At 39.5% G+C, this 27,989-nt stretch overlaps 2 protein-coding genes across 2 annotated transcripts in view; one reads left to right on the top strand and one right to left on the bottom strand.

Annotated features, from left to right (window-relative positions):
- Window positions 1-27,989, bottom strand: part of ncoa2 (nuclear receptor coactivator 2) — a 243,177-nt gene that overhangs the window by 107,005 nt on the left and 108,183 nt on the right. The gene's annotated exons all lie outside the window — the stretch shown is intronic.
- LOC109911528 (translocating chain-associated membrane protein 1) lies at window positions 35-27,804 on the top strand. The gene is made up of 11 exons (XM_020510852.2): window positions 35-269; window positions 8,197-8,260; window positions 10,759-10,877; window positions 10,960-11,076; window positions 11,166-11,224; window positions 15,699-15,783; window positions 17,320-17,390; window positions 17,808-17,912; window positions 20,848-20,991; window positions 23,837-23,997; window positions 24,790-27,804. The coding sequence occupies exons 1-11, from the start codon at window positions 150-152 to the stop codon at window positions 24,861-24,863; spliced, it is 1,119 nt and encodes a 372-aa protein (XP_020366441.1). The 5' UTR covers window positions 35-149; the 3' UTR covers window positions 24,864-27,804.

Here is a 27,989-nt window from a genome sequence, read left to right as displayed (position 1 = left end):
AAGGTCTTTAAGGGGCGCTGTACTGGGAGACCAGTTCGGGCCGAGCTGAGCCAGGGGGTGGGGTTAACTAGGAGTCCAGCTCCTGTCGACGTGGTGCCGGCTCGGGGCGGCTTTGCCGTGTGTCTCTGAAGCCTGGAGCCACTACCACCATGGGGCTGCGCAAGAAAAGCAAGACACCGCCGGTGTTCAGCCATGAGTTTGTCATCCAGAACCACGCCGACATTGTGTCCTGTGTCGCCATGGTCTTCTTGCTCGGGCTAATGTTCGAGGTGAGCGGGGACCTGAGTCTGAGCCCGGGGCCGGGCCGGTGATGAGCAGGGTCTGAGTCAAGGTCAGGGTGGGTGATGAGCAACGGTCTGCACGATGGTCCGGGTCCGGGTCCGGGAATGCGTGGCGGTCTGCCCCGGCTAACCATATTTCAGACGAGCCGGACCGTCCTCTTTATCGGGGCTCGGAGCCGCTCGGATGATACCGGGCCGCTGCGGCCGGCCGCTCTGGGAGTTGTAGTCCTTTTATGCTATCACAGACTGGTGGCGGCGAGACTGTGGACTACAACACCCAGAGGGTAGTGCGCGCGTGAGCGTCCCTTCGGGGGAGGGGGGTTCACTCTTGATCATGACTAGTTTGGGTTGACGTGTCCAATTCTGTGTGATATCGTTTCCTACCTCTCCTTCTGCTTTATGTTCACCTGTCGTTTCTAAAGTCACTTTGTAGATTATCTGAATTCGTTCACTTTCTGCACTTACTTTTAAACCCAGGAAAAATTTATTAAATTTGTTTTTATTAGACAAGTGCTGAAGGAACTCAGCAGATCTGGCAGTAGCCGTGGAGAGAGAAAGTTAACGTTTTGAGTCAAATATAACTTCAGAACTGAGTAAAAGAGTAAATACTTAGTTTGAGATTCAAAACTGATTTCATTGAAATACTAAATTATCGTGCCCTTGTGTTTGCCATAACTTTGTGTTTCTGTCTGTTCTACTTAGCAAAGTTTGCCTGGACGCTTGCCAAAGGTATTACTGTTATCTACCCAAAATGGCCTAGTTACTATAGGAAATTTGATTTGTGTGGAAAGAAATGCAGGGGAAAACTTGCGTATCTTACGTCACTTGATATAAAAACATGAAATATAGGAGCAGTTGTATACCATTTATCCCTTCCAATCTGCTTTGCCATTCAGTAAAACATGGCTGACCTTTGGCTTCATGTCCACTTTCCCATCTGTTCCACAAATTCCTTGAGAAATACCTGCTATAGGTCAGAACTCTTAATTTTATATATTTAAGGTTAAAATGAGAATCTTGCAATCCTGAATTACCCCACGATGATTATATTCTTCCTGAAGGATGCCTATAATACCAATATTGGCACAACGGGTATAGGTTAACTTTAAATGTTGACATAGGCAATTTCTCTGTTATAAATTTAGCCATAAGGACATATATTTTTGCAAGTAAGAGCAGCAATTTTTGTTTTAAAGTAGTGAGCTAAATTGTATTTGTGTACCTTGGTTTAATTATTCTCTGCCCTTCTAAGCTGCTTCACCTGAAGACTACATTTAATTCTTGACATGAAAACCCATAACAGACTATGAAAATTTTTCAGTAATGACTTGCATTATGTTTATATTCCATCTCAATTTAAAGTTCAGTACTTTTTCAGTTTCCCCATTCAAAGCTTTAATGGAGTTTCTTTCATAGTTTTGTTGTTACTTTTTTTCTTTTTCTAGTAGAATTTGTTGATCACTGTTGAGGTCTTTACTAGTTTAATACCAGAAACCCCAGAGCCATCTTTTCAGCCTTTTACTGACATCTGTCTGGCTTGAGCTCCAAGTCCATTGTCAATCTTGGAACCTTTCTTTTATTGTTTGAACTGGAGCTCCGCTTCCTCCACCAGATTCAATCTGACATCGTTAGTGCATTGTTCGTCCTTGTGCTGCTGACACTTCCCAAAGCTTTTGGTGTGGAAGTTTATATGATTGTCCTCTGATACTGACAACAGCAGCCATGGAACAGTAAATTTAAGAAATCAAAAGAACTGTGGATGCTGGAAATCAGAAACAAAAACAGGAATTTCTGGAAAAACTCAGTCCATTGTTCAGTTATGAAGAAGGGTCACTGGACCTGAAACACTATCCGATATTTCTCCACAGATGCTGCCAGATCTGCTGAGTTCTTTCCCAGCAATTTAGAGTTGTAGAGTATGGAAACAGATCCTTTGGTGCAACGAGTCCATGCCGAATATATTCCCAAACTAAACTCCTTCCACCTGCCTACTCCTGACCCATATCTCTCCAAACCTTTCTTATTTATGTATTTATCTAAATGTCTTTTAAATATTGTATACCCGCATTCATCACTTCCTCAGGAAGTTCATTCCACGTGCAAACAACCTTGTGTGTTTAAAAAAAAAAAAAAAAAATTGCCTCGTCTTTTTTAAATCTCTCTCCTCTCACCTTAAGAATGTGCCCCGTAATCTTGAAATCCCCCATCCTAGGGGAAAGACAACTACCATTAACTTTATTTATACCTCTCATTATTTTGTAAACTTCTATCAAGTTGCCTCTCAACCTCCTACACTCCAATGAAAAAAGTTCCAGCCTATCCAGTCTTTCTTTATAATTCACATCTTCCATAGCTGGCAACATCCTGGTAAATCTCTTAAACAAACATAGAACAGTACAGCACAGTACAGATGCTTCGGCCCACAATGTTGTGCCAACCTATTACCCTACTCTGAGATCAAACTACCCGGCATTCCCTACATTTTACTATCATCCAGGTGTCGATCCAAGAGTCGCTTAAATGTCCCTAATGTGGCTGACTCCACTACCACTGCCGGCAGCACATTCCACGCACCCACCACCCTCTGTGTAAAGAACCTACCTCTGACATCTCCCCTATACCTTCCTCCAATCACCTTAAAATTATGCCCCCTCGTAATGGCCATTTTCGCCCTGGGAAAAAGTCTCTGGCTATCCACTCTATCTATGTCTGTCATCATCTTGTGCACTTCTATCAAGTCGCCTCTCATCCTTCTTCGCTCCAATGAGAAAAGCCCTAGCTCCCTCAACCTTTCCTCATAAGACCTGATCTCCAGTCCAGGCAGCATCCTGGTAAATCTCCTCTGCACCCTCTCTAAAGCTTCCACGTTCTTCCTATAATGAGGCAACCAGAACTAAACACAATATTCCAAGTGTGATCTAACCAGGGCTTTGTAGAGCTGTAGCACAACCTCGCAGCTCTTAAACTTAGTCCCCTGCCAATGAAAGCCAACACACTATACACCTTCTTAACAACCCTATCAACTTGGGTCACAACTTTGAGGGATCTATGGACGTGGACCCCAAGATCCCTCTGTTCCTCCATGCTGCCAAGAATCCTGCCATTAACCCTGTATTTTGCATTCAAATTTGACCTTCCAAAGTTAATCACTGCATACATTTCTGGGTTGAATTCCATCCTCCACTTCCTTGCCCAGCTCTGTATTCTGTCAATGTCCCGCTGCAACTTACAACAGCCGTCCACACTATCCACAACTCCTCCAACCCTTGTGTCATCAGCAAACTTACTAACCACCCTTCCACTTCTTGTCCAAGTCATTTATAAAGATCACAAAGAGCAGAGGTCCCAGAACAGATCCCTGGTTACCGATTACTGGTCACCAAGCTCCAGGCTGAATACTTTCCATCTACCTCCACCCTCTGTCTTCTATTGGAGAGCCAATTCTGTATCCAGACAGCCAAATTTCCCTGAATCCCATGCCTCCTTACTTTCTGAACGAGCCTACCATGAGAAACCTTATCAAATGCCTTGCCAAAATCCATATACACCACATCCACTGCTCTGCCTTCATCAATGTGTTTTGTCACATCCTCAAAGAATTTAATAAAGCTTGTGAGGCATGACCTGCCCCTCTCAAAGCCATGCTGACTGTTTCTAATCAAACTGTGCTTTTCCAAATAATCATTAATACTATCTCTCAGAATCCTCTCCAATAATTTGCCCACCACAGAAGTAAGACTGACTGGTCTGTAATTCCCTGGATTATCCCTATTCCCTTTCTTGAACAAGGGAATAACATTTGCCACCCTCCTTTCATCTGGTACTACACCAGTGGACAATGAGGACGCAAAGATCATTGCCAAAGGCGTAGCAATCTCTTCCCTCGCTTTCCATATTAACCTTGGGCATATCTCGTCAGGCCCAGGGGACTTATCTATCCTCGTGTTTTTCAAAATTTCTAGCACATCCTCCTTCCTCACATCAACTTGTTTGAGCATATCAGCCTGTTTCATGCTGTCCTCACAAACATCAAGGTCCCTCTTACTGGTGAATACTGAAGCAAAGTATTCATTAATGACCTCCCCTACCTTGACTTTGCGCACAAGTTCACTCCAATATCCCTGATTAGCCCTACCCTCACTCTGGCCATCCTCTTGTTCCTCACAAAAGTATAGAACGCCTTGGGGTTTTCCTTAATCCTACCCACCAAGGCTTTTTCATACCCCCTTTTAGCTCTCCTAAGTTCTGTCCGATCCTTGCTTCCTTCTTCCTCTTGACTAGATGTTCCACATGTCTTCTCATCCAAGATTCCTTCACCTTACCATCCCTTCCTTGCCTCAGTGGGACAGACCTATCCGGTACTAGTAGCAAGTGTTCCCTAAACAACGTCCACATTTCTGTTGTGCATTTTCCTGAGAACATCCGTTCCCAATTTATGCTCCGCAGTTCTTGCCTAATAGCATTGTAATTCCCCCTCCTCCAATTAAATACTTTCCCATACCGTCTGTTCCTATCCCTCTCCATGACTGTAGTAAAAGTCAGGGAATTGTAATCACTATCACCGAAATGCTCTCCCACCAAGAGATCTGACACCTGACCTGGTTCGTTGCCAAGCACCAAATCCAATATGGCCTCCCTCTAGTTGGCCTATCGACATATTGAGTGAGAAATTCTTCCTGGACACACCTGACAAAATCTGCTCCATCCAAACTATTTGCATTTAGGAGGTTTCAGTCCATATGAGGGAAGTTGAAGTCACCCATGACAACAACCCTATTACTTCTGCACCTTTCCAAAATCTGCCTCCCAATCTGTTCCTCAATGTCTCTGTTGCTATTGGTGGGTCTATAGAAAACTCCCAATAAAGTGACTGTTCCTTTCCTGTTTCTGACTTCCACCCATACTGAATCAATAGACAAACCCTCCTCACGACCCCCCTTTCTGCAGCTGTGATACCATCTCTGGTTAGCAATGCCACTCCCCCACCTCTTTTACCCCCCTCCCTATTTCTTTTGAAACATCTAAACCCCGGAACATCGAACAACCATTCCTGCCCCTGTGTTATCCAAGTCTTCATAATGGCCAAAACATTGTAGCTCCAAGTACTGATCCATGCTCTAAGTTTGTCACCCTTATTCCTGACACTTCTTGTGTTAAAATAGACACACTTCAACCCGTCGCACTGACTGCAGCTTTGCCCTATCAACTGTCTGTCCTTCCTCACATACTCTCTGCATGCTCTATCTGCCTGTACACCAGCTATCCCATCCTCTGATCCGTAGCTCTGGTTCCCGTCCCCCTGCCAAACTAGTTAAGCCCTCCCAAAGAGCTCTAGCGAACTTCTGCCCAGGATATTGGTGCCCCTCCAGTTCAGGTGCAACCTGTCCTTCCTGTACAGGTCCCACCTTACCCTGAAGGTATCCCAATGATCCACAAACCTGAAGCCCTGCCTCCTACACCAGCTCTGTAGCCACATGTTCAGCTGCACTTGCTCTCTATTCCTAGCCCCACTAGCCCGTGGCACCGGTAGTAATCCTGAGATTACTACTCTGCTCATCTTGGCTTTTAGCTTCCAACATTAATTCCCTACATTCACTTTTCAGGTCCTCATCCCTTTTCCTAGCTATGTCATTGGTACCAATGTGTACCACGACTTCTGGCTGCTCACCTTCCCCCTTAAGAATCCTGTAGGCTCAACCAGAGACATCCCTGACCATTGCACTCGGGAGGCAACATACCATACCCACTAGGTCCCTTGTTTTCACCCTGGAACATTTTTACTACAGATGCAAGTAGTAACTCTAACTTCATAATCTTCCATTGGGTGTTTTGGTAGTTGTCGTTGCTGACCAGTGCACTTCTACCACATCTACTTATTTATGAACTAAAAATCATTCAGAATGCCATAATCCATGATCTACATTAAAAATTGCACTGAATAACCATCATTCTCACTGAAATTTATTCACTTCCCATATCTTAGAAACTTGGCACCTCCTTTTTGAAAAGAATACCACTCATTCTTCTGTCTCTGCAAATTATTTCCCATTTCATCCCTTTTACCTCCAACTCCCTTGAACATAATGTCACTTTCAATGCCATGTCTCCTGTATTGTACATCCAAATTGCTTCAACTCAGTATTCTGCCCCACCTCAGCATTTAATCAGCCCCCTCAAGTCACAAATGCCAACCTCAATAACTATGATATGTTATCGCTTCTTGATACCTTGAACATTTGATAAATTTGACCACACTACCCTGTTTTGAGATCACTTTTCCGATGTCCATTTTAGCGGAAATACCCAACTCGGTTCTACTCTTGATTTTCAGTGGAAGACAGGTCATCTCCAGTTAATGATCTCTTATCCTGCCTCTAACGTCTTGCTGTGGAGTTCCCTGAGGATCTATTGAAGAGCTTCCCAAACAATAGGTTGTTACTCCTTGTAGGGTTGTCAGCTGAAAAGTTTGGGGTTGCAAGGCTCTGAACTGAACTTTCAATTCAATATTCTATCCATTGCATCTTCTTTCCCTATCTAGTTCATTAAAATTAACAACCCCTGTCCTTTTTCCAGCCTTGCTGATACTGAAATCCTTATCATTGCTTTCTGTATTCCACAATCAATAGTTCTAATCTTCTGGCTGGCTTCAACCCTCTGAAAGCCTCAGAACAACCTAAATTTTGCTGTCCAAATTCTTCTGGACCGTATCAAATTCCTCTTGATTCACCCTGTGCATTTTAACCTAGATTAGGTCATGTCAATGCCTCGAATTTAAAATTCTCACTATGTTTAAATCCCATCGTGAACTATCTCTCCTATCTCTGTAATGCTTTCCAGTCCATCATCTCTGTCACTACCACACACTTTCCACTACCTCCAATCCTTTCTGAGTAACCTTTTATCTAATGTTATCTTTACCCAGTGTCATTGATAAACTGGGTGTCATAGTTTGTAATTCCCCCCCTTAATGTCTGTCTTTCTGTTCCTCACTTTTTTTCTTTCAAGATCCCCACTGTTTGCCCAGGTTTTCAGTTACGGCTCTCATTGTATGGCATTACTTTTTTCAACTATTCCACTAGAACCACCTAGTGATATCTTTCTATATTCACAGTGCTGTATAATTACAAATTGTTGTTCCTTCAGCATTAATAACTCCAATATCAGTTATTGCAAAAAGAAAGAATACTTTATAGTTTTTTAGTGTTTGTTTTAATCACTGGATGCGTTTTGGGCTTTAACAAGTCTATGGTTTGTTCCTGACAAGCCTTTCCCCTGTTTTCTTGAAGATGTTGGATTTGGTTCCACACATCCTTGTGGAGTTGTTTCTCGACTCAGTGACCAATAACTAACCTCAGTTTAAACAGTGCAGATCAGCAGTTGACTATGGTATCCAATTCTGACCTCATCACTTGCCAAAGCATGCATATGGGCAGATAGAGATCAGTGAGAGATTTGTGGATGATTCTCTTCCTTCTTAGATCTTAAAAAAACACATCAAGTGCTACCCTGATCAGATCATGATGAGCAATTTTTAACATGCTTCCTTCCAGCACTGTCTAAGTCTGACCAAAATTTAATTTTGTTTATTCTTAGCCATACATGTAAATTGCTTAAAGAATAACATTTTGCAGCCATTGTACTTCGTGGCAGGTAAATAATTTGACTACCACATTGTTGATTAGAATTTCTGAAGGGAAAGGTTAAAATAGAAGTTAGAGTAGCACATCAGCCCCTGAACCTACTTTGTGCACATTTTCTTGGAATTGGCTCATTATCATTAAAAGAGAAGTCAGTTGTTGCATTTTACCATCTATTTGGTGGTTGAAGTTTGGGTTAGTTTTTTTTTCTAATTTTGTTAAAGTATAATTGTTATTGAAGATAGCTGAGCTAATATTTTAACTTCACTGTTTTGCAGGTGACTGCTAAGATAGCTGTTTCTTTTGTCACTCTTCAATACAATGTCACATTGCCTGAAACAGGTATGTTTTGTCGCCATTTTCTTATACTGTGTAAAATATATTTTCATATTTTATATTCTACCTTTAATTTAGTAAAATGCTTCAAAGCACTTCGTAAAATTTGACAATGGTTACAAAGGAAACATCAGAGCAGAGGTAGGTTTTAAAGATCAGCTTAAAGGAAGGAAGTAAGGTAAACAGGTGGAAAGACTTTGGCAGAAAATTCCTGCGCTTAGGGCATTAACAGCTAAAGGTATAGTCATTAATGGTGGAGCGATTAAAATTGAGAATGCTGGAAAGGCCAATATTGAAGGCGTGCATACCTCTTGGAGATCTGCAGCATTCTTCAGAAATCCTGACCCAAAATGCCAACTTTCCTGCTCCTCTGCTGCCTGACCTGCTGTGTTGTCTCTGACTCCAGCATCTGCAGTTCCTGCTATCTACTTCAACTAAGATCCACTTATTCATTGAGTTGCTTTTTAAATGTTATGAATGTAACATAACCCTTCTCTAACTTTTAAACGGGGTGGTAAGTCATCTGAAGGTGAGGCATATTTTCTAGACCGTGAATTAAATCAGCTTAATTTGACATTTTTTAATTGAAATAAAGTTCCAAAGTGGGGAAAAAAGTTAATTGTTGCACAGTACTAATAGGTGTATATCTAGGTTTGATGTCTCTACAATACTGCAGTTAATTATTTTATAGATTAATGTTTGTTTATTGTGAGTGTAATATTAATGGAGAGATTTCACAATGGAAGATTGAAAAATCAGAATCGAGTTGTATTAGCTTTCATTATTCTACACTTCATTATTTTTCTCATTTCTCTTTTGTTTCTCATTTTATAATTTTTATCCTTGTGCACATTTTTCATTTTTAATTGGTTTCTAACTTAACCTTAACCATAATCATGCATCTTAAAACTTCTAGTTGTTTATGCTTAATTGAATATTCTGACCCTGGACTTTTACAATTTTTTTTTTTTGTAACCCCTTTCTTGCTCTACAGTTTAATCTACAAATTTCTTCTTTTTAATTCATGCAAATTAGCTTGCAGTTCACCTATCTAAAATTTGCTCTGGTGCAATTGATTCGAGATGAAGGGGTTGCCTTTTGAGGAACAGTTGGACAGGTCTTTACCTATATCCGTTGGTGTTTAGAAGAATGAGAAGTGACCTTATTGAAATTTGGACTTGACAGTGTGGATGTTAAAAGAAAGTTTGCCTGTGGGAGAGATGAGAAATAAAGGACATGGATTAGAATTAAAGGGTCTCCTGTTTCAAAGGAAGATGAGAATTTTCTTCTCTGAAGGTATTTGGCAGTGGAATTCTACTTCCATATAACAGATTCAATAACTGAATACTTTGTGGCTGAGTTAGATAGATATTTGATGAACAAGAGGATCACAGGGGTATAATGGGTAGTCAGAAAAAGAGAGTTCAGGTCACAGTTGGATCAGCTGTGATTTTATCAAATGATAAAACAAGCTCAAAGGGCTATATGGCCTGTTCATCACTTATAAAAATGATTTGGAAAAACAGCGGACCAGGCGTCAATCCTTGTGGCATACCACTGATCACAGGCCTTCAATCCGAAAAGCAACCCTCTACGCCACCCTCTGTCTCCTACCTTCAAGATAATTTTGTGTCCAACTGGCTAGATCTCCCGGATCCCCCGTGATTTCACCTTACTAACCAGCCTACCATGCGTACCTTGTTGGAACGCTTTGCTTAAGTCCATTTAGATAATGTTTACCACTCTGCCTTCATCAATCTTTGCCACCCTCTTTTTAAAAAAAACTCAATCAATTATGTTGAAACAAGTACAATATGTTCTTTCTGACTGCAAAGAACAGGCCCCAATATATTAGTAAATGTAGCTGCCAGTATGTGGAAGTGCTCTGAGGGCCTGACTGGCAATCTTAAAATGGCTGTCAGTATAATTTGTAGCATACACAGGATTCTCTAGCAAATTTTGTGCGATCACAGAATCACATCTAATGTTGGACCCTGTTGTGAATTTTGCAAGTATTGTCTGGTTGGGTATAGTCAGTAGCTTACCTAATGAGAATGGTTGAAGAGACATGTTGTTTGATACAATCTGCCAGTCATTAGGACATACAGCCAACATACCTGACATCATACTAGCACTGAAATTCATATGCCACATATTCATGTGTTTGATAGTCAGCACCTGTTTTTAGCATGACAGTGGCATCCTGTTATTGGTGAACAGCACTTGTGAATTAACAAGTTTTAGACGCAAGTTTTCAGGGCCACAAGTTATGACCCTAGGTCCATTCATGAATTTGCATGGTATGCTATTTCAATAGTGATAATTTTAAAACACGGTTTTGCAACTCATCTCTCTTTAAAAAAGCCTGTAAACTTCCTCTTTCTTTGCAGAATTTGTATATTCCTAGAAACAGTCATCAAGGTTGGACCTAATTGTACTTTGTTTTTCATATAAATTTGAGTCTTGAGTATAATAAATCATGAATTCTGTGTTTAATTTCTTAGGTGAAAAGATGGGTCAATTTATTCTTTACCATTATGGCTTTAAGGACTTGGCTACAGTTTTCTTTTACACATTGGTTGCTATCATTCTGCATGCCATCTTGCAAGAGTATGTGCTTGATGTGAGTATAATTATATTTTTTTCAAATCTCTGAAGTGATGCATTTTTTACAGATGTAAAATGACCATGAACTTCCATTTCAGAAAATCAACAGGCGAATGCATTTTTCAAAAACAAAGCACAGCAAATTCAATGAATCTGGGCAACTCAGCGCCTTTTACTTGGCTTCTTTTGTCTGGGGAGCATTTATTCTAGCTTCGGTATGTATAGCAGTTATTTTGTGTGGTTATTAGTTTTACTAAACAGAATTAATTCCTACACTGGACTAAGCAATCACTTTCTCTTATAGGAAAATTATGCATCAAATCCTACTCATTTATGGGAAAGCTATCCCCACACATTGATGCCGTGAGTACTTTATTAAACCCTACAAATGAAGGGTGCACAAGTTAGAAAACATCAGTACTACGTTGGTCTCATTGAAGTGGTTTATTTTTGTTTTTTTTAATTAAACTGTATCTCTTCCTGTTTCTGAAGCATTGCTGACACACTGTGATAAGTCAATGATTGTGCACATACAAAACTATGCTGAGGGGTGTATGGCTTGGAGAATTGAAGCTATGATACAGTTTTAATGCTGCCAACTGGAGTGCTGTTTGTTATTGAGTGCAGAGATTCAAATTTACCTTTGGTTCCCCAGGTTTATGTAATAGTTGTTTATGTATAACCTTTGATAGAGACTATTGGCATGCAGGGGACGATTTCAAAGTTCATGGGCAACATAAAAACTTAGAGGCATTGTAAATTGTGAGGGAGATGGTGTAGAACTTCAAAACAAAATTAACAGGCTGGTGGTGTTGGCAGGTGAAGTTCAGTGTAGTGAGGTGAGATGTGATACATGTACAAAGAACATAGAAAGACTGTATAAATTGTAGGGTAGTATTCTAAAGAGTTTTGCAGCAACTGAGACACCTGGGTGTATAAAGGTGACCAGACAGGTCAGGAGCTGTTAAGAATAGAATAAATACAAGAGCAGGGAAGTTATGGTTTTATGGAAGGCACTAGTTGGACCTCAGCTGGAGTATTGTGTACAGTCTGGGCGCACTGGAAGAATGTGAATATACTGGAGAGAGTACAGAAAAAGTTTACGAGAGTATTCCAGGGATGAGACACTTCCATTATGAGGAAAACTTGGAGAATTTGGAACTGTTTTCCTTAGAGAGGAAAAGGCCAAGAGGAGAATTGATGGTTTTCAAATCATGAGTCTGAATGGATTAGATAGGAAGAAACTGTTCCCGCTCATACAAGAATTGAGAACTGGGGGTACAGTTTTAAAGTGTTTTGTAAAAGAAACGAAGATGATATGAGAAAATACTTTTTCTCATGCAGTGAGTAGTGAGGCTGTAACTCCCTTGAAAGTGTGGTGAAGGCAGGTCCAATCGAGGCTTTCGAAAGGGCTTTGAATGATTATTTAAGTAGAAACAATGCAGGGTTTTGGGCAAAGTTAGTAGCCTGGCACTGACTTAAAATGTTCTGAGAGCCAGTGCAGGCACAACAGAGCAAATTGCCTCTTTCTGAACCATAACAGCTCTGTGACTCAGCATTACAGCCAAGCTGGATTCCATGTTTATCTCTGATCCACAGATACCCCTTTCGTTTAAATAGGAAACACTCAGTGGCAATTAGGGAAGCTTGAATGTCTTTCCTTTTTCAGTAACTGAACAACTTCGCTGTCACTTCAACTGGGACAAGATAATTCAGACCAGAGACCTTCTGTTTTGTGTAGCTGAGTTACAGCTTTTCTTTATTTACCCATTTAGAGAGCCAAACTTTGAAGTTTCACTATCAACATCCTGGAGGAAACCTTGGAACAGCCATATAAATGCTGTTGTTACAAGAATAGCCCGAGAGACTGGGAATTCTGCTGCAAGCAACTACCGTTCTGACTCCCCAAAGCCTGTCCAGCACCTTTTTAAGGCAGAAGTCAGGACAGTGATGGAATACTGTTCTTTTCCCAAAATAATGTAGCTCCATCACCACTCTAGAAGGCTGTGTTACCTCAGTGCAGAATTATATAGCTCTCGACTCCCTTATTCACAAAAGATTCTGACCGGTAGCAGACAGGAAAGGGGTTGAGACTATAACCTGCTCAGCTGTGATGTTATTGAATGACTTAGCAGGCTCGAGGGGCCAAATGGTCTAATCCTGCTCCTAGCTCTTATGTCCCTAGGCTCAACACTATCCAGGACAAAGCCTCTTGGTTGTCACACCATCCGACTTAAAAGCTTCACTGCAACGCCACTTGCATCCACGTGGTATGTGCCATGCACAAATGCTGCAGCAACATTTCTTCAACAATCCCTTCCAAACCCATAACCTCTAACACCCAGAAGAACAAGGGCAGTCAGTATTGGGAACAACCAACCTGCAGGTCCCCTCCAGGTCACTCATTATTCTAAGCTGGAACTATATAGGAATGTAGGATTTAGGAGTGGGCCGCTTGGCCCTTTGAACCTGCTCAAGCACTCTGCATGATTGTGACTGATCTGGTTTTGGTCTCATCTCCATTTTTACATCTGTACCTGTTTACCCCTGACTCCTTTGCCTCTCTAAACATCTAAACATCTCAGCTTTGAATGAATTCTGAAGAGTGTGACTCCACCACTACCAGGGAAAGAGAATTCTGCCATGTAACAATGCTTTGAGAGAAAATGGTTCTCCTCATCTCTGTCTTAAATGTGAGACCTCTTGCTGTTAAACTATGTCCTTTGGTCTGCCAAGAGGAAACACTGTCTAGCTATGCACCCTGTTCTGTTCCCTCAAGGTTTTGTATGGTACACTAAGATGACCTCTCATCCTTCTAAACTCCATGCAACATATCTTTGTAAGTTATCACTGTTCCTTCACTATTATTGCAGCAAAATCCTGGAACTTCTTTCCTAACAACACTGTGGGTGTACTTACACCAGACTGGCTGGAACAATTTAAGAAGGTAGCTCACCACCACTCCCTTAGGGCAATTAGAGATGGACAACAAATGCTGGCTTAGCCAGCAATGCGGACATTGAAGAATGAATTGTAATAAAAAGTTTCAATTAATAAATAGGTTATATACCGCAGAGGACTGTAGAGGCTGGGTCATTAAGTGTATTCAAGGCTGAGATAGACAAACTTAGATTCAGCAAGGGAATCAGTAATTATACAGAAAAGGCGGGAATTATCAGGTCGGCAGTGATCTCATTGAATGGCACAGTCAGTGAACTGAATGGCCTAATTCTGCTCCTACATCTTAATACCTTTTAGTATTATTAGGCCATCGTACATCTCTGTAGGATTGTGATGATAGTTTTGGGCCAAAAGCCCAAACCAGCTGTTTGGTTTATGACCTGTGTTGAGTTAGTTGCTCTCAACTGTTACAGTGGAGCCATTTCTTTTTATTCATTCATGGGATGTGGACACAATTGGCTAGGCTAGCACTTATTTCTTGATTTTTTTTTCTCAAGGGCAATAAAATGCTGGCCTGGCAAGCATTTGCAATATCCCATGGATGAACTTAAAAGAACAAAGTGTTCCAGTTCTTTGGAGTGAAAATTGCACAGAGGGCCACTTTGAGGTTGCCTGGGAACTTGCTCTGTTTTCCACTGGCTGAGGAAAAGGGACAGACGGAAGCTGGGCCTGGGGGCAAGTAGGAGCAACAGCAGCTGCAGCCCTCAGACATAGCTTTCGGAAGGGCTCCTACCTGGTCAGTGCAGCAACTGGAGTGAGCCGGGTGGTGGGGCAAGTGTAGCAATGGAGCAGCAGTCGAGAAGACTTCTCCCATCAGTGGGGGAAACCTGTACATAGTCAGCCGAAGCCTACATCTGTCTGAGTCCTGAATCACCCGGAACTTCCAGCTGAAAAGATTTCCTGAACTTTCAGAATTGACATCTTTGAGGTGGCTCTTTTTTCTGTAAACAAGATGATATAGAGTACCTCTTTACTCATGCATGCCCTTTGTGCTGCCTGAAAGCAGCATGTGCAACCATCCATAAATATTTGAATGTCCTTAATTATATCTGTTCAATGGTCTGGCCTTTTCCAAAGTAACAAACTCTGATCTCCTAACCTGTTGTGGTCAACAGCTCACACTGGCTTAAAGTTTCCTACAATCAAGTGTCATATTGTCACTCGCTGACCGGACAATCACATTAAGTAATTGTCTCTTGCATGTTAGATGAGAGTTGCACATCCTTCAGAAAAATGGATAAGGAAGTTGAGGGACCAAAGCAAATTCCATTCTGGATATCATGATAAACTTACTGGGCACAGGTGGTTTGTATGAGATTATTGCTGCAAGCATAATTTTTATTTGCGTTTTCTGTATATTTAACTTTGTACGAGCATTAAAATGGAACAACAATTGTCATAATTTCAGAAACTCAAAACCTTAAAGAAAATTTTAGAAGGAAGATGACTGTCCAAAGTATTACATTTTGCTAACCAGTAGTAAGAATGTAAGCGGGAAAATGTGGTATTATGTATTTGGCCGGTCATTGTTGGCATATCTCCGAGCAATCCCAGTTCAAATGAGTGTAAGAAAGAGAAGTTATGTCTTATCAAAATGAACAAAATTATTATATTTTGCTTTCCGCCAAAACTTAGTTCAGGTTTAGTATAAAGGTATTATTTGATGGTAATGGATAATGTAGAATCCCTAGGATACTTGAACTTTGTGTTTTACTTGTATTAATGTTAATATTCTCAAATAATGTTTCTTTTTTGCGTGTTGAACTGTTTGTATGTTTTTGTTCTGTATTTTTTTTATCGTTTCATGGAACTATACAGCATGTTCTTTTTATTAAATTGGCAGTTCTCGATATTTAAAATAGATTTTATTCTCTAGATTTCAGGTGAAGTTTTTCTACATTGCGCAGTTGGCTTATTGGTTTCATGCTTTGCCTGAACTTTATTTCCAGAAAACCCGGAAGGTGAGCATTAGCACTTTTGTTTTTCGAGTGATTTTGCTGTCCCAGTAAAAAGTTACTTGTGGCAAACATGGTGGCAGAAAAGTTGTAAACCTAATTTCCTAAACACAGTAATGGCTAACAAAGATCCATGGCCAATGGGCCATTATAACATTACCTCTGGACCTACATTATAGAAACAAACTCCCTTCTAACTGAGATAGCAAGACTAATGCGTTCTGAGGATGGGTCACAGGACCCGAAACTTTATCTCTGTTTTTCCCTTTACAGATGCTGCCAGACCTGCTGAGCTTCTCAAGCAACTTTGTTTTTGTTTTTGTATAGTAAGACTACTACTTGACGTAGTCAATAAATGTGGAGCTGGAAAAGCACAGCAGGTCAGACAGCATCCAAGGAGCAGGGAAGTCAACATTTTGGGCCGAAACCCTTCATCAGGACTGGATGTAGTTTCGTAGACACGCAGCATCTGGTTTAAGTTGCCAGTCTGTCACTTCTGTGCTGTTTGCAGATAAAGCTTGTCTTTGAGTCTCTGGGCTAGGGAGGGGACCAGAATCCGTCAAAGTGCATGTAACCTCCTAACCATTGGCTAACAACATTTCCAGTTCCTGGTTCCAACAGCAGCGACAGAGATGTCAACCAATCAGATTGGACGTTCTTCAGTTCTGGCAGTGCCACCAGGAGCACTGGCCAATGCACATACTTCAGGAGGCCTACAAGTGGAGAATTGTTTCCCCAGAGCCAGTTAGGATAGCCCAGGCAAGGATAGGAAGAGGGCTGATTGTGAGGGAAGTGGCTCTGTCTTCCCACTGATTCCTTCCTTGTTGCTATGGGTCCTCTGTCTGACACAGGATGCCACAGAAGAAGGGACGCCCACCAGGGTTTACCTAGTACCCCCATATGGTGTGATTGCTGTCTGTAATTATTGAATATCAGCAGTGGTGGAAAGAGGCCCTTAAATAAACACTTGGTGTCTGGGCAGGAAATCTGTCCTCTGCACCACCTGCTGTAGGTTTAATTGAGCAGACAGGCAAGCAGTGCGGCCTCCAACCTGCACCTTTCTTCCCTGTACCTTACAACCATCCAGCCTATCAGCCCACTTGCAGAGGAAACATTAAATTCCATGTTGACAATGGTCACTTGAGAGGTATGAGAGCACAGCTAGCACTTATGGAACCATCCCTCAGTAAAACTTCAGAAGAAAAGAAATTGAGTAGAAGCAGCTTTTACTGCTTCTAATAAGAGAGGAAAGCCTTTTAAGACACTTTCTGCAGATCCTTGCTCCCTCAAAGAACAGATCGGTTTCTTTGTGAATATTTTGAGTTGGACTTAACTAGCTGTGTTTGCAGGTTGTCACTGATATTTAAAAGAGCTAAATGGGTGGCATACTAATGTATTAAATCCAGAGATGTAAATTTATTGCAAATTGTTGATTAAATGTATTGCTGAAACAGTGCTTTGTAGTGATAGATTACATTTCAGAAAAATTATTTTGTTTATATACAAATTATAAATTTTTAATTACCTTTGTTTTGTTTTCAGGAAGATATTCCCCGGCAGCTTGTGTATACCAGTTTGTATGTTTTCCACATTGCTGGAGCTTATCTGTTAAAGTAAGTTTGTTTTTTTTTTTTTTTTTAAAATTGTTGTGATTATGTTACCTAGTTTTATTTATTTTTTATTTCCCAATGTAGAGAGTAGTCAAACATGTTGCAAACAATCCCCTTATCTATGATGTTAAGTGTAGCAGTTGAATATTATGCATTTGTATTCTTTTTCAAAAACCTTCATGTCTTGCATTGCACAACTACTGAAATTATGAATTCACTGTACTGTGCAGACACTTTAGTAATCTACAGATGGAACACACTAGTACCATATATACTGCATTTAGAACTGAGAATCGGGTTCTTCAAAATGTTGATCATCTTAGCCTTTGCTGTGAATAATGTCTCAGCAAAACCTATAGATGCCATTACTTACGAATGTAACACAGATTTTAGTGAATGATTTTACCATTTTCTTTCTAGCCTGAACCGTTTTGGCCTAGTACTTCTGGTGCTGCATTATTTTGTGGAACTTTTGTTTCATGTTTCTCGTCTGTTTTACTTCAGTAATGAAAAGAATGAAAGGGGGTGAGTACAGCTTGCATTTCCAGTTGCCTAAGTGGCTGATTAATGGATAGGTCCAGCAAATATGTAAATTATTCAATATTATCCAAATATTCAAAGTGAAAATCTTGAAGCTCTGTCCCTTGGATCAAAAGTTAATATACAGAGTTGGCCCATTACTTACTGAAGCTTTGTTTGAAAATTAATTAGGTTGTGAAAAATTTCTGGCATCTTCACTAATACTCCTGAACACTAATCTTAGGTCTTCCTTTACTCTTAATTTCTCCCTCAATATGGTTACTTACATTGAAATACAGTTCCAAAAGCATTGTCACATCTCAGCTATTTTATCAAAATGGCCATTCAAGAGTGGTGGCAAAAGTATTGGATTTTGCAAGTAATACAGTTATACCTAACTCAGTCACCACTTAAAAGACATACATGTCAGTCTCTAATAGGCAACAACTGAATTTTGCCACAGGCTCGACCGGACAGAAGTCCAGAACACAAATCCTGGATGATCCTTTTTTTTCCTCTTGGTATAGAGACAATGAGGTCATTTACAACATCAACATCAGTAAACGTCAATTCAAATTGTTCTCATCTATGTGGTACACTAAAATTATGGCTCAAAACAATTTGGGATGAGTTTTTTGAGACATCAATTCTTTTTGCAGTGCTTTAGCTTCTATTTTGCCACCTAATCAATAACACCAGGATATTTGGTAAGCTAAGTCCAAAGCCAAGGGCATGGTTGTGATTCAGCTTCAAACATTGTTAGAACAGTCCAGTGAAAGAGGACAGGAGCAATATTAGATTATAAAATTAATTGACTATAGAAGATGAAAACTTGAAGAAAAAATTAATAGGCTTGCTACTTAATACCTATTTTGGCAATTAGGATCACATGCTATCTGCAGATGATTTGTATGCACTCTCTTGAACGCCTAATTGTAATATGTTTGTGAGAGGTGGTAAATCATATTTGGACAGAACTGAATGTCGGATGCCCTTACTTAATCTTTACTGGTAGGTATTCACTGCCCAGGCAACTGCCTGAGTTACAGGAAATGATATAAAATGTAAGTTGACATGGTTTTTTTTCCTTTATCATACTGATCATCACTTTAGCCTTTATGAATTATTGTTGATAGATGAGGTTGATATTAATTTTTGAATGCCATACAATTATTGATTTCATAAATTCAAACAGTACCCTGAATGGATTGCTGTTTGTACACAGTGGGAGTCCTAGATAACAACCACAATATGATTCAAATTTATAACTAGGTTAAAAGGGAGAAGAGTGGATCTAAGACTATTTTAAACCTAATAAAGACAACAATGTGGGAATGGAAAGCTGAGGTAGCTGAAGTGTACTGATCCACTAGGCTACGGAATGCAGTTGCAGGCATTTAAGGTGATATTTCAGAATACCCAGAATAAGCCTGTTTGTAGCATAAGGAAAACTCTGACTGGAATAGTGGCAGATAATTAAAACCCAGGAGTTAGGACAAACATCAAACTTGAGTAAAAAGCATTTAGTTTGCAAGAAAGTGCATGGCAGTTCAGATGATTTGGCCAGAATGTAATGGCAGCAAATGACTAAAAGTTTAATCAGGAGGCAGGAACTTGAATGTGAAGACCGACAGCAAGACTTTCTACTGCTTTTTTAAAGAGTAATTAAAGACCGGGTTGGTCCTGTGGAAATAGAAAACAATTAGATGGTTCAGAAATGGCGAATGAAACAAATAAATATTTTGCTTGTGACTTCGCTATAGAGCATATGAAAAAAATTCCAGTAATAGTTATAAAGTAGGACATGGAAGAGAGAGCGAACTTAATTAAAATATGATCACATGAGAAGCAGTATTAAATAAACTGATGGAACTGCGAGCTGACAAGCCTCCAGGTCCAAATGGACTTCATTCTAGGGTCTTAAAAGTGATGAATAATGAGGTATTAGATGTGTGTTGCTAATTTTGCAAATTTAACTAGATTCAGGAAAGGTTCTATTGGACTGGAAAGTAACAAAATAATCCTCCTATTCAAGAAGGGAGGGTGGCAGGACATGACAGGCCAGGGCCAGTTAGGTTAACGTCTATTATGAGAAGGTTATTTGAATCGATAAGGAAAGAGATTATAGGTGTATACTTAGAAAAAGTCAACGTAGTTGGGAAGTGTTAGCATAGTTTTATGAATGTGAAATAATATTTAACCAATTGATTGGAGTTCTTTGAAGGAGTAACGTATGCCGTGGATAAAGGGGAATCTGTGCTCTGATTTCCGGAAGATAATTGGTAAGGTGCCGCATCAAAAATTATTGCGAGAAAGAATAGGGTATATAAGCTAACATACTAGCGTGGATACAGAATTGGCTGGCCAGCTGGCAGATTGGCAGAATGTGACAAGTGGAATCTTGGAATGTGTACTGAGGTCTCAACACTGTACAGTTTACAACAATAACTTAGAGGGCAGTGAAGGCATGGTAGCTAAATTTGTAGATAACACCAAGATAGAAAAATATGTTGTAAAGAACATTTAAGGAGGTTGAAGATGGATATACATGGGTTGAATGAGTGGGCAAAAATCTAGTTGATGGCGTGTAATATGAGATAAATGTGAGGTTGTTCTTTTTGGCAGAAAGAGTGAAAAAGCAGAATAGCATTTTCTGTAATTTTCTTTTTGCTGCTGTACAGACCTCAGTCAGTGCACAGGGCACCTCAGTGGCCAGGTACATTAGAGGTAATGTTGATGCAGAGCATTTCTTAAACTGAGAATGAGCGTAGAATTCGAAGGTGCAGAGGGATAGAGGTGTTCTAGTACATGAGTCACAAAATATTAATATCACACCCAATCCAGAAGGCTAATAAGATGCAATTCTTTCTTACAAGAAAAATTGAATGTTAAGGTGATATTGTACTTACTATCTTATTAATTTTATCCATTTTAATCCTAGATTTACTCTTTGGGCTTTCTTGTTTGTCGTGGCACGACTGCTTACCCTCTCCCTTTCTGTTCTCACATTTGGATTTGGCCTTGCTGGAGCTCAAAATCAAAGTCTGGATTTAACTGCTGGAAACTTTAACATCTTGGCTGTAAGGTAAATGTCTTATTGGTGCTGAAAAGTATGGTTTCCTTGAGCTTTTGGTCAGGAGAGAACGGGCGACTGACCGGACTCCCCTTCCTGAGTAGAAGAATTGTATTTGTTGTTTTTTGGTCTGATTGAAACCTATCAGAATTTAGATCATATTCAAAAATGGACACCCAACATCTGGTACCTCATTAGTCATCCCTTTTAAAGACGCCAAAGAGTCTGTCAGGATCCAAGGATTTGTTATCCTGCAGTTCCATCATTCTGCTCAGTACCACTTTCCTGGTAATTAGAACTACAAGTTCCTCCTTTCCTTCTGATTTACAACTATTAAGGCAATGCTTTTTGTATCTTCTGTAATGAACACAAACGGAAAGTTTTGGTTCATTTTGTCCACTATTTCCTTATTATCTTCTGTAACTCCCCATTCTTTCACTCTAAATGTCTAGCTTTACTCCAATGAATTTAACCACTAGTGCAAGGCCAGAGCTGCACTAGAAACTTACGCTATTAGCTGAATTTGTAAAGTTGTTCCCAGCCCTTTCAATGTCCAGTGAACTAAATTTAGCCAATCACTAGCCATTTTCAATGTAGATATTCAGCCTCAATAGGAACTATTATATAGCATCTGCGTTTGAGAGATAGGAGAAGGGTGGATGAGAATTGAAATACTTAGTTTTCCCAGTTCCCTCCTCTACAGTTCCCAGTTGATGGATGTGTTTGCCATCATTCCTATTGAATTATGTCCTTATTTAAATTGTGAGGAATCAAGAGCCTAAGCATGCTTCTCAGTTGACAGTACCACAAAACTACCTGTCTGGTTTGGTTTAGAAATATTTTTAGCTCTGCATTGCTCAATGTCCCATTGGTAATAGTGCCAAGTGGTATAGTTTTAAGCCAAGGAATCATCTGGGCTTGGAAACATGTTGCCATTGTCACTGGGGCAAGTCTTGTAAATCCCTTTGAAACGGCACTGTAGGTATACCTATATCACAAGGATTGCAGTGGTTCAGGAACGTGCTCACCACTTCAAATAATTGGGAATGAACAATAAATGATCTCCTTATCGCCAACACTGTTATTCAATTTTTCTTTCAAAAAAAACCCAAGATCAGTTACACCAAGTTAACTGACAATCAGTTTGAGATACAATTGACTTAGGTGGCTCTGAACTAAATCAGGTGAAAATTGGCCAGAGTTATTATGTCTAACTGTTATTTAATGTGTATATGTGAACTTGATTGGGTTTTTTCTTACTTCTTCAAAGAGGATTGATGAGGACAGAGCAGTAGACATGATCTATATGGACTTCAGTAAGATGTTCAACAAGGTTCCTGATGGTAGACTGGTGAACTAGGTTAAATCATATGGAATAGAGGGAGAATTAGCTATTTGAATACAGAAGTGGCTCGAAGGTAGAAGATAAATGGGTCTGGGTGGGATGCTCTTTGGAGGGGCGGTGTGGACTTGTTAGGCTGAATGGCCTGTTTCCACACTGTAGGGATTCTATGATATCTATATATAAAGGGTGGTGGTGAACGGTTGCTTTTCAGACTGGAGGCCTGTGACCAGTGGTGTGCCACAAGGATTGGTGCTGGGTCCACTTTTTTTGTCATTTATATAAATGATTTGGATGTGAACATAGGAGATTTGGTTAGTAAATTTGCAGGTGTAGTGGACAGTGAGGAAAGTTAGCTCAGAGTAAAATGGTATCTTGCTCAGATGGGCCAGTGGGCCAAGTGGTGGCAGATGGGGCTTAATTTAGATAAGTGTGAGGTGCTGCATTTTGGAAAGGCAATGTAGGGCAGGACTTGTACATTTAATGATTGAGTCCTGGGGAGTGTTGCTGAACAGAGACCTTGGGGTGCAGCTTCAGAGTTCCTTGAAAGTGGAGTCACAGGTAGACAGGATATTGAAGAAGACATTTGGTATACTTGCCTTTACTGGTCAGTGCATTGAGTGTAGGAGTTGGGAGGTGATGTTGCAGTTGTACAGGTCATTGGTTAGGCCCCTATTGGAATACTGCATTCAATTCTGGCCTCCCTGCTATAGGAAGGATGTTGTGAAACTTCAAAGAGTTCAAGAAAGATTTAAAAGGATGTCACCAGGGTTGGAGGGTTTGAGCTATAGGGATAGGATGAATAGACTGGGGCTATTTTCCCTGGAGCATCAGAGGCTGAGAGGTGACCTTATAGAGGATTATAAAATCATGAGAGGCATGGGTAGGAAAAAGACCTTGTCTATTTTACCCTATGGTAGGGGAGGCCAAAATTAGAGGACACAGGTTTAAGATGAGAGGGGAAAGATATTTAAAAGGGACTCGGGGGCAACTTTTTCATGCAGAGGCTAGAGCGTGTATGGAATAAGCTGCCAGAGGAAGTGGTGGAGACTGGTACAATGACAACATTTAAAAGGCATCTGGATAGGTATATGAATAGGAGGGGTTTAGAGGAGAATGGGCCAAATGCTGGCAAATGGGACTAGCTTCATTTAATATATCTGGTCGGCATGGACAAGTTGGACCGAAGGATCTGTTTGCATTCTATATATCTCTGACTCTATCATGTGAAATTGGGAACAACAATGATGTTTATGCATAGGCTCAGACATGAAGAGGTAAGTACTGCAGGCTTGCCTGTCGAACTGTGCTGCACTAGGAACAGCAATATTATAGGCAGAACGGAAGAAAATTGGAGAAATATTTTACAATCTGTGACCCAAATAATTGTAAAATTGAGTAAACTAAGGCACATTTACATAAGACAGACTTGCTTTTAATAAACAGTAAATATGCAGCTATAAAATTGAAACAGAAGAAATTTAACCACAAATATGATTCTCTTATCAATTTCAGAGTAAGTGCCCTAGCTGCTATTTGCCTGACACAAGCATATATGATGTGGAAATTCATTAACTTTCAACTCAAGAGGTGGAAAGAACACGCACAAATTCAGGCTGTAAAAAAGAAAGCTACCAATACAAAGAACAAAGCTGCCAAGAAAGGAGAAAATAAAGGTTAGTTTATTTGTTTGAAGAAATGATATGATGCCATATTGCAGTAATGCAAATCATTTGAAATAATGTTCAATCTTTTGAATATTCTTTTCTGTAATATGTTACAACAGTGTCATACTGTGGTCAAAATAGAAAGTGGTGTAAATTGGTAGATGAGTGAAAGGAAAAATATTGATGAATATTTCAAGGTGAAATCTTTCTTTATCTATTATTTCTCAAGTACTGGCAATCCTCATGTTTGCTGCATTTCAGTGTTAATTTCAGATTTGCACTATTCCTGAATATTTTGTAGCCTCTAATTTGCCTTATGTTTACGCTGTGTGCCTATTATGTTCTTCCTATATTGACACCGGATCTTTTTACTTTTATGAGTAACTGTCCCCCACTCAAAGGTGCTTGATGCTGGCTAAAGCTTTACTGAGAATAATACCGTGTTATTTCTGAAGTGTTACAGTTTTTTTATTTGAATTATTTGTAAACAATAATATAACTTCAGCTGGAGAGTAAATTGCATGTTATGTGCTTTGACTACTTTTCATTTACATTGGCTTCATTAGTTACAACTAGTTTTTATCTCTGAAAGCAACAGTCTTGTCCTGTGTGGTTTAACCTGTATTTTACTACTACTATTTTACTATATTGGATCCAGTTTTCTGTCTGTATTCCGCATTGTTCAGGATGGTTATAGGCCAGAATTGTAACTCTTTGAAATTTGTAAGTATCTCATTGCAACTATGGCCTCGACTGAGTTGGGGAATAAAAGCAATACTGACAGGTTTTCCTGTTTTGCAGCTAATGGAGTAAATGGGACCATCAGTTTTGAAGACAGAGACTCTCCACGTGCAAGAAAAGTAAAATCTTCTTGAAAGTTAGACTATGTTGGTACATAAGTTGTCAATTTCATGATTCGTTTCCACATTTTTTTTTTAAAAAAACACTTCAAATGTTACTAACATGCTGCAGCAAACAACAGTTACTTCAGAGTACTTGTGTAATGCTGTGCATTGGAAAGCCAATAAAACTAAAGGGAAGGGAAAGCTGAGGGTGGGGAGGTGACATTTTATTCAAATAATTTCCCTGTTCAATAACAAGGACATGATTGCTTGAATGGACGCTTTATTTTTGACTTTTCTTTTAGTATATTATTGCCCCTCAGCAGCTCGAATGAAACAGTGGAGGTGAAACAACTTCAAGGTGTTGAGTGATTTGGTATAGAGCTACTAGCCTTGAGAAACCACATTATGGCAAGGATTCCAATTTCCTAACCTGTAATGTAGTTTCTCAAGCTTGACATCTCTGTTGTGATTCTACAGAGAATCACATTCCCCTGTTTTTTTTTTTAAGAAATGGTACCAATTCAGGGGGACACAGTGTGGAATCTTTGAGAATAGAGGGCTGCAGTTGAGGATCTCTCTGCTGGTAAGAAACTTGTGTGCGCTAAGGTGTCAAAAACAAAGCTTCTGCTACAACTTGGGGGAGGGGGGTGTGTGGGGCAAAAAGAACTAGTTTGGGTGATGCAGTGAACCTGGCTCTCTTTGAGGAACAGCACTTGCATGGGACACATCTACAGACATTGCAGGGTGCAGCCCCTAATTCACTGATCTGCTCGCTGCAAGTGCCAGCAACTGTTCTGGCAGGCTGTGGCCAATGTTACATACCAATTAAATACAAAAATTAAGAAAATCAGAATTTTGTGAGCATAATGTAAAACTGTGAGCTGCAGAGTTAGAATTCAGGCAGTTGACACCATGTGAAAAATAAAATTTATTTTTAACATTTTGCTTGTTTTCACCTGTGGTGTGTGTTGAGTTATATTTTGGAAATGAATTCAGCCTGAAGGAAGTGTTATTTTTCCAATGACAGGGTTGATTATATTGCAAATCAGCAACACATCACCTAATTTCTAATTTTAAATGTATGAATTGAGAAATGTTCTTGAATTCTATGAGAGTCTCTAATTATTATTGTTCATTGTTGGTAATGGTACTTAAGGAAAATAATATTGAAAGTGATTAATACATGCATTTTGAAAGCTAAATAGGTTTGTCAGGCTATTAGATTTAAATAAGTGACAGGCTGCTGACACAGATTAATTTTCTATGCCTTAATTTGTGCAATTAGACCTGCAGTATTCTTCTCCATTTAATCTATTTCTCCTATTTTCAATCAGTTTTATAGCTTCAAAGCCAAACTCTACGTTCTCAGGTTAATTTTGTTTGAGGCAGTCTGTGAAGAGACCACTGCAATAAGCATTTTTTCAAAAAAAGGCAAATAAATTACAGTTGAGCTTCAAAGAGGAGAAATGTTTTATTTTTTTACTCTAATAAAATACACAGAGGGCTGCCAAATTTTAATAAGTTTTTTTTAAAACTTATAGTAGGCCTTAGCAAGGCAAAACAGCTGATGTAATGATAGATAATTATGTGACTGTTATTAAAGGGACATTCATTGTATAACATTCTTTATATAGGGAATTGCTGATTTCAAAAGCTTGTTTTGTAAAACAATTTGGATATAAATTAAAATTTCATTTTTGATCTGTTACCATTAAGCTTCTAAACATTCCTAAATTGCTAATGACTGGTGGAGCCTTATTATAATGCATTTTCTTTGTGTAAATTAAGGAATACTCCTAAATGAATGATTTCAATCACTTTTCTCTTGAATTGTTTGAAAATACAGTCCTGAATCTAGGTTGAAGTGTAACTAACATTTTTGTGCGGGCAATGAGCTGGAAGTCTAGGATAATTTACAAATAGCTTTGTTTTCCTACAATGTTAAACCCATGAAGATGACCAGTCTTTGAGGCAAAGTTCACGAGGACTGGGTGGCATAGTGTCTGCCTCTTTGTTTCTGAATTGAACTCCGAGGTGATCTCTCTGGTTTATTTTTCCTGTATGATATACGTTTAGATGGCTGTAACCCATTTCATGATCCAGGGTACAAACTATAATTTGGCATTACATTGACAGTCTCAGGACTAGCCACAAGTGTGGTTGGGATAAGGCACACTGAATATTAGAAACAAACTTTTTAAAGCAGCTTTTGATTGTGCCTTAACTGTGCTAAACCTGACCTGGGATTGATCATTGCTGAGTATTCAAAGTGGAAAAATATTTTTCGTCACATCATTGAGCACACAAGTTAATCCTGCTGCCAAAACCTCCTTGTAAATGATAAATCAGTTCTGTATTTTGGAATGGAATATCCAGGATTACTACTTAACTTCAGGTTTGCTTGGTACGAATTATTATTTTAGACACTGTCAACCTTGCTGGAAAAATATAACCTTTCTCTCAGCTAGCAAATGCTGCTGAGTACTAATTAAGATGTGACATGTCTTGCAGAACAAAGATGAAATTTCTGACTTTAATGTAGGAGACAAGGTTTTATTTTTAATGCGTTGTCTAAAATTTGATTTCAGCCTGAATGACTGTAATTGCATTCATTGCAGAGTAAATCTGAAGTAAAACTGTCCATCTACTTTGTGACTGAATTTGTTTACTTCTTGCAGAACATGTAATCATTTATTATATTGCTTAAAATTCTTTGCTAAGTTACTGTAGAATATAATTTTTATCACTTACATTTTCTGTGTTTTGACCTGAGAAATAATGACCAATGCACTGTGTAACTCTGCTGAGATTATTATCGCAATCATCTTGTGGAGTGTTGTCAAGTGAAGATACGGAGTTTGATTCTTGTGAAAAAGTTTGTGTCATAGGCAGTGGAGAGAGAGAGAGGACTTTGAGTATTATAGTTTGCTTTCATTGAAAATATTTTAATAAATCAATAATAATTCTCTAATCCATGTCTCCTTCCTCCTGTGGCCCCCAGTATCTCAAATGGCAGCCTTTGGCCAGTTTGATTTACTCCATGTGGTATAAGGAAATGGCTAAATGTTCCCAATATAGCAAAACCCATGGCCTCTGCCAATGTTCCAGCGTAATGCTGAATACCTATGCTCCAGAATTAGCCATGCTGGGTACATT

This window comes from Rhincodon typus, chromosome 4 (genome assembly GCF_021869965.1).
Source record: "Rhincodon typus isolate 14 chromosome 4, sRhiTyp1.1, whole genome shotgun sequence".
In the NCBI taxonomy this organism is placed as follows: domain Eukaryota; kingdom Metazoa; phylum Chordata; class Chondrichthyes; order Orectolobiformes; family Rhincodontidae; genus Rhincodon; species Rhincodon typus.
The sequence above is the reverse complement of the archived record's forward strand: the minus strand, read 5'-3'. Positions and strand labels throughout refer to the sequence as shown.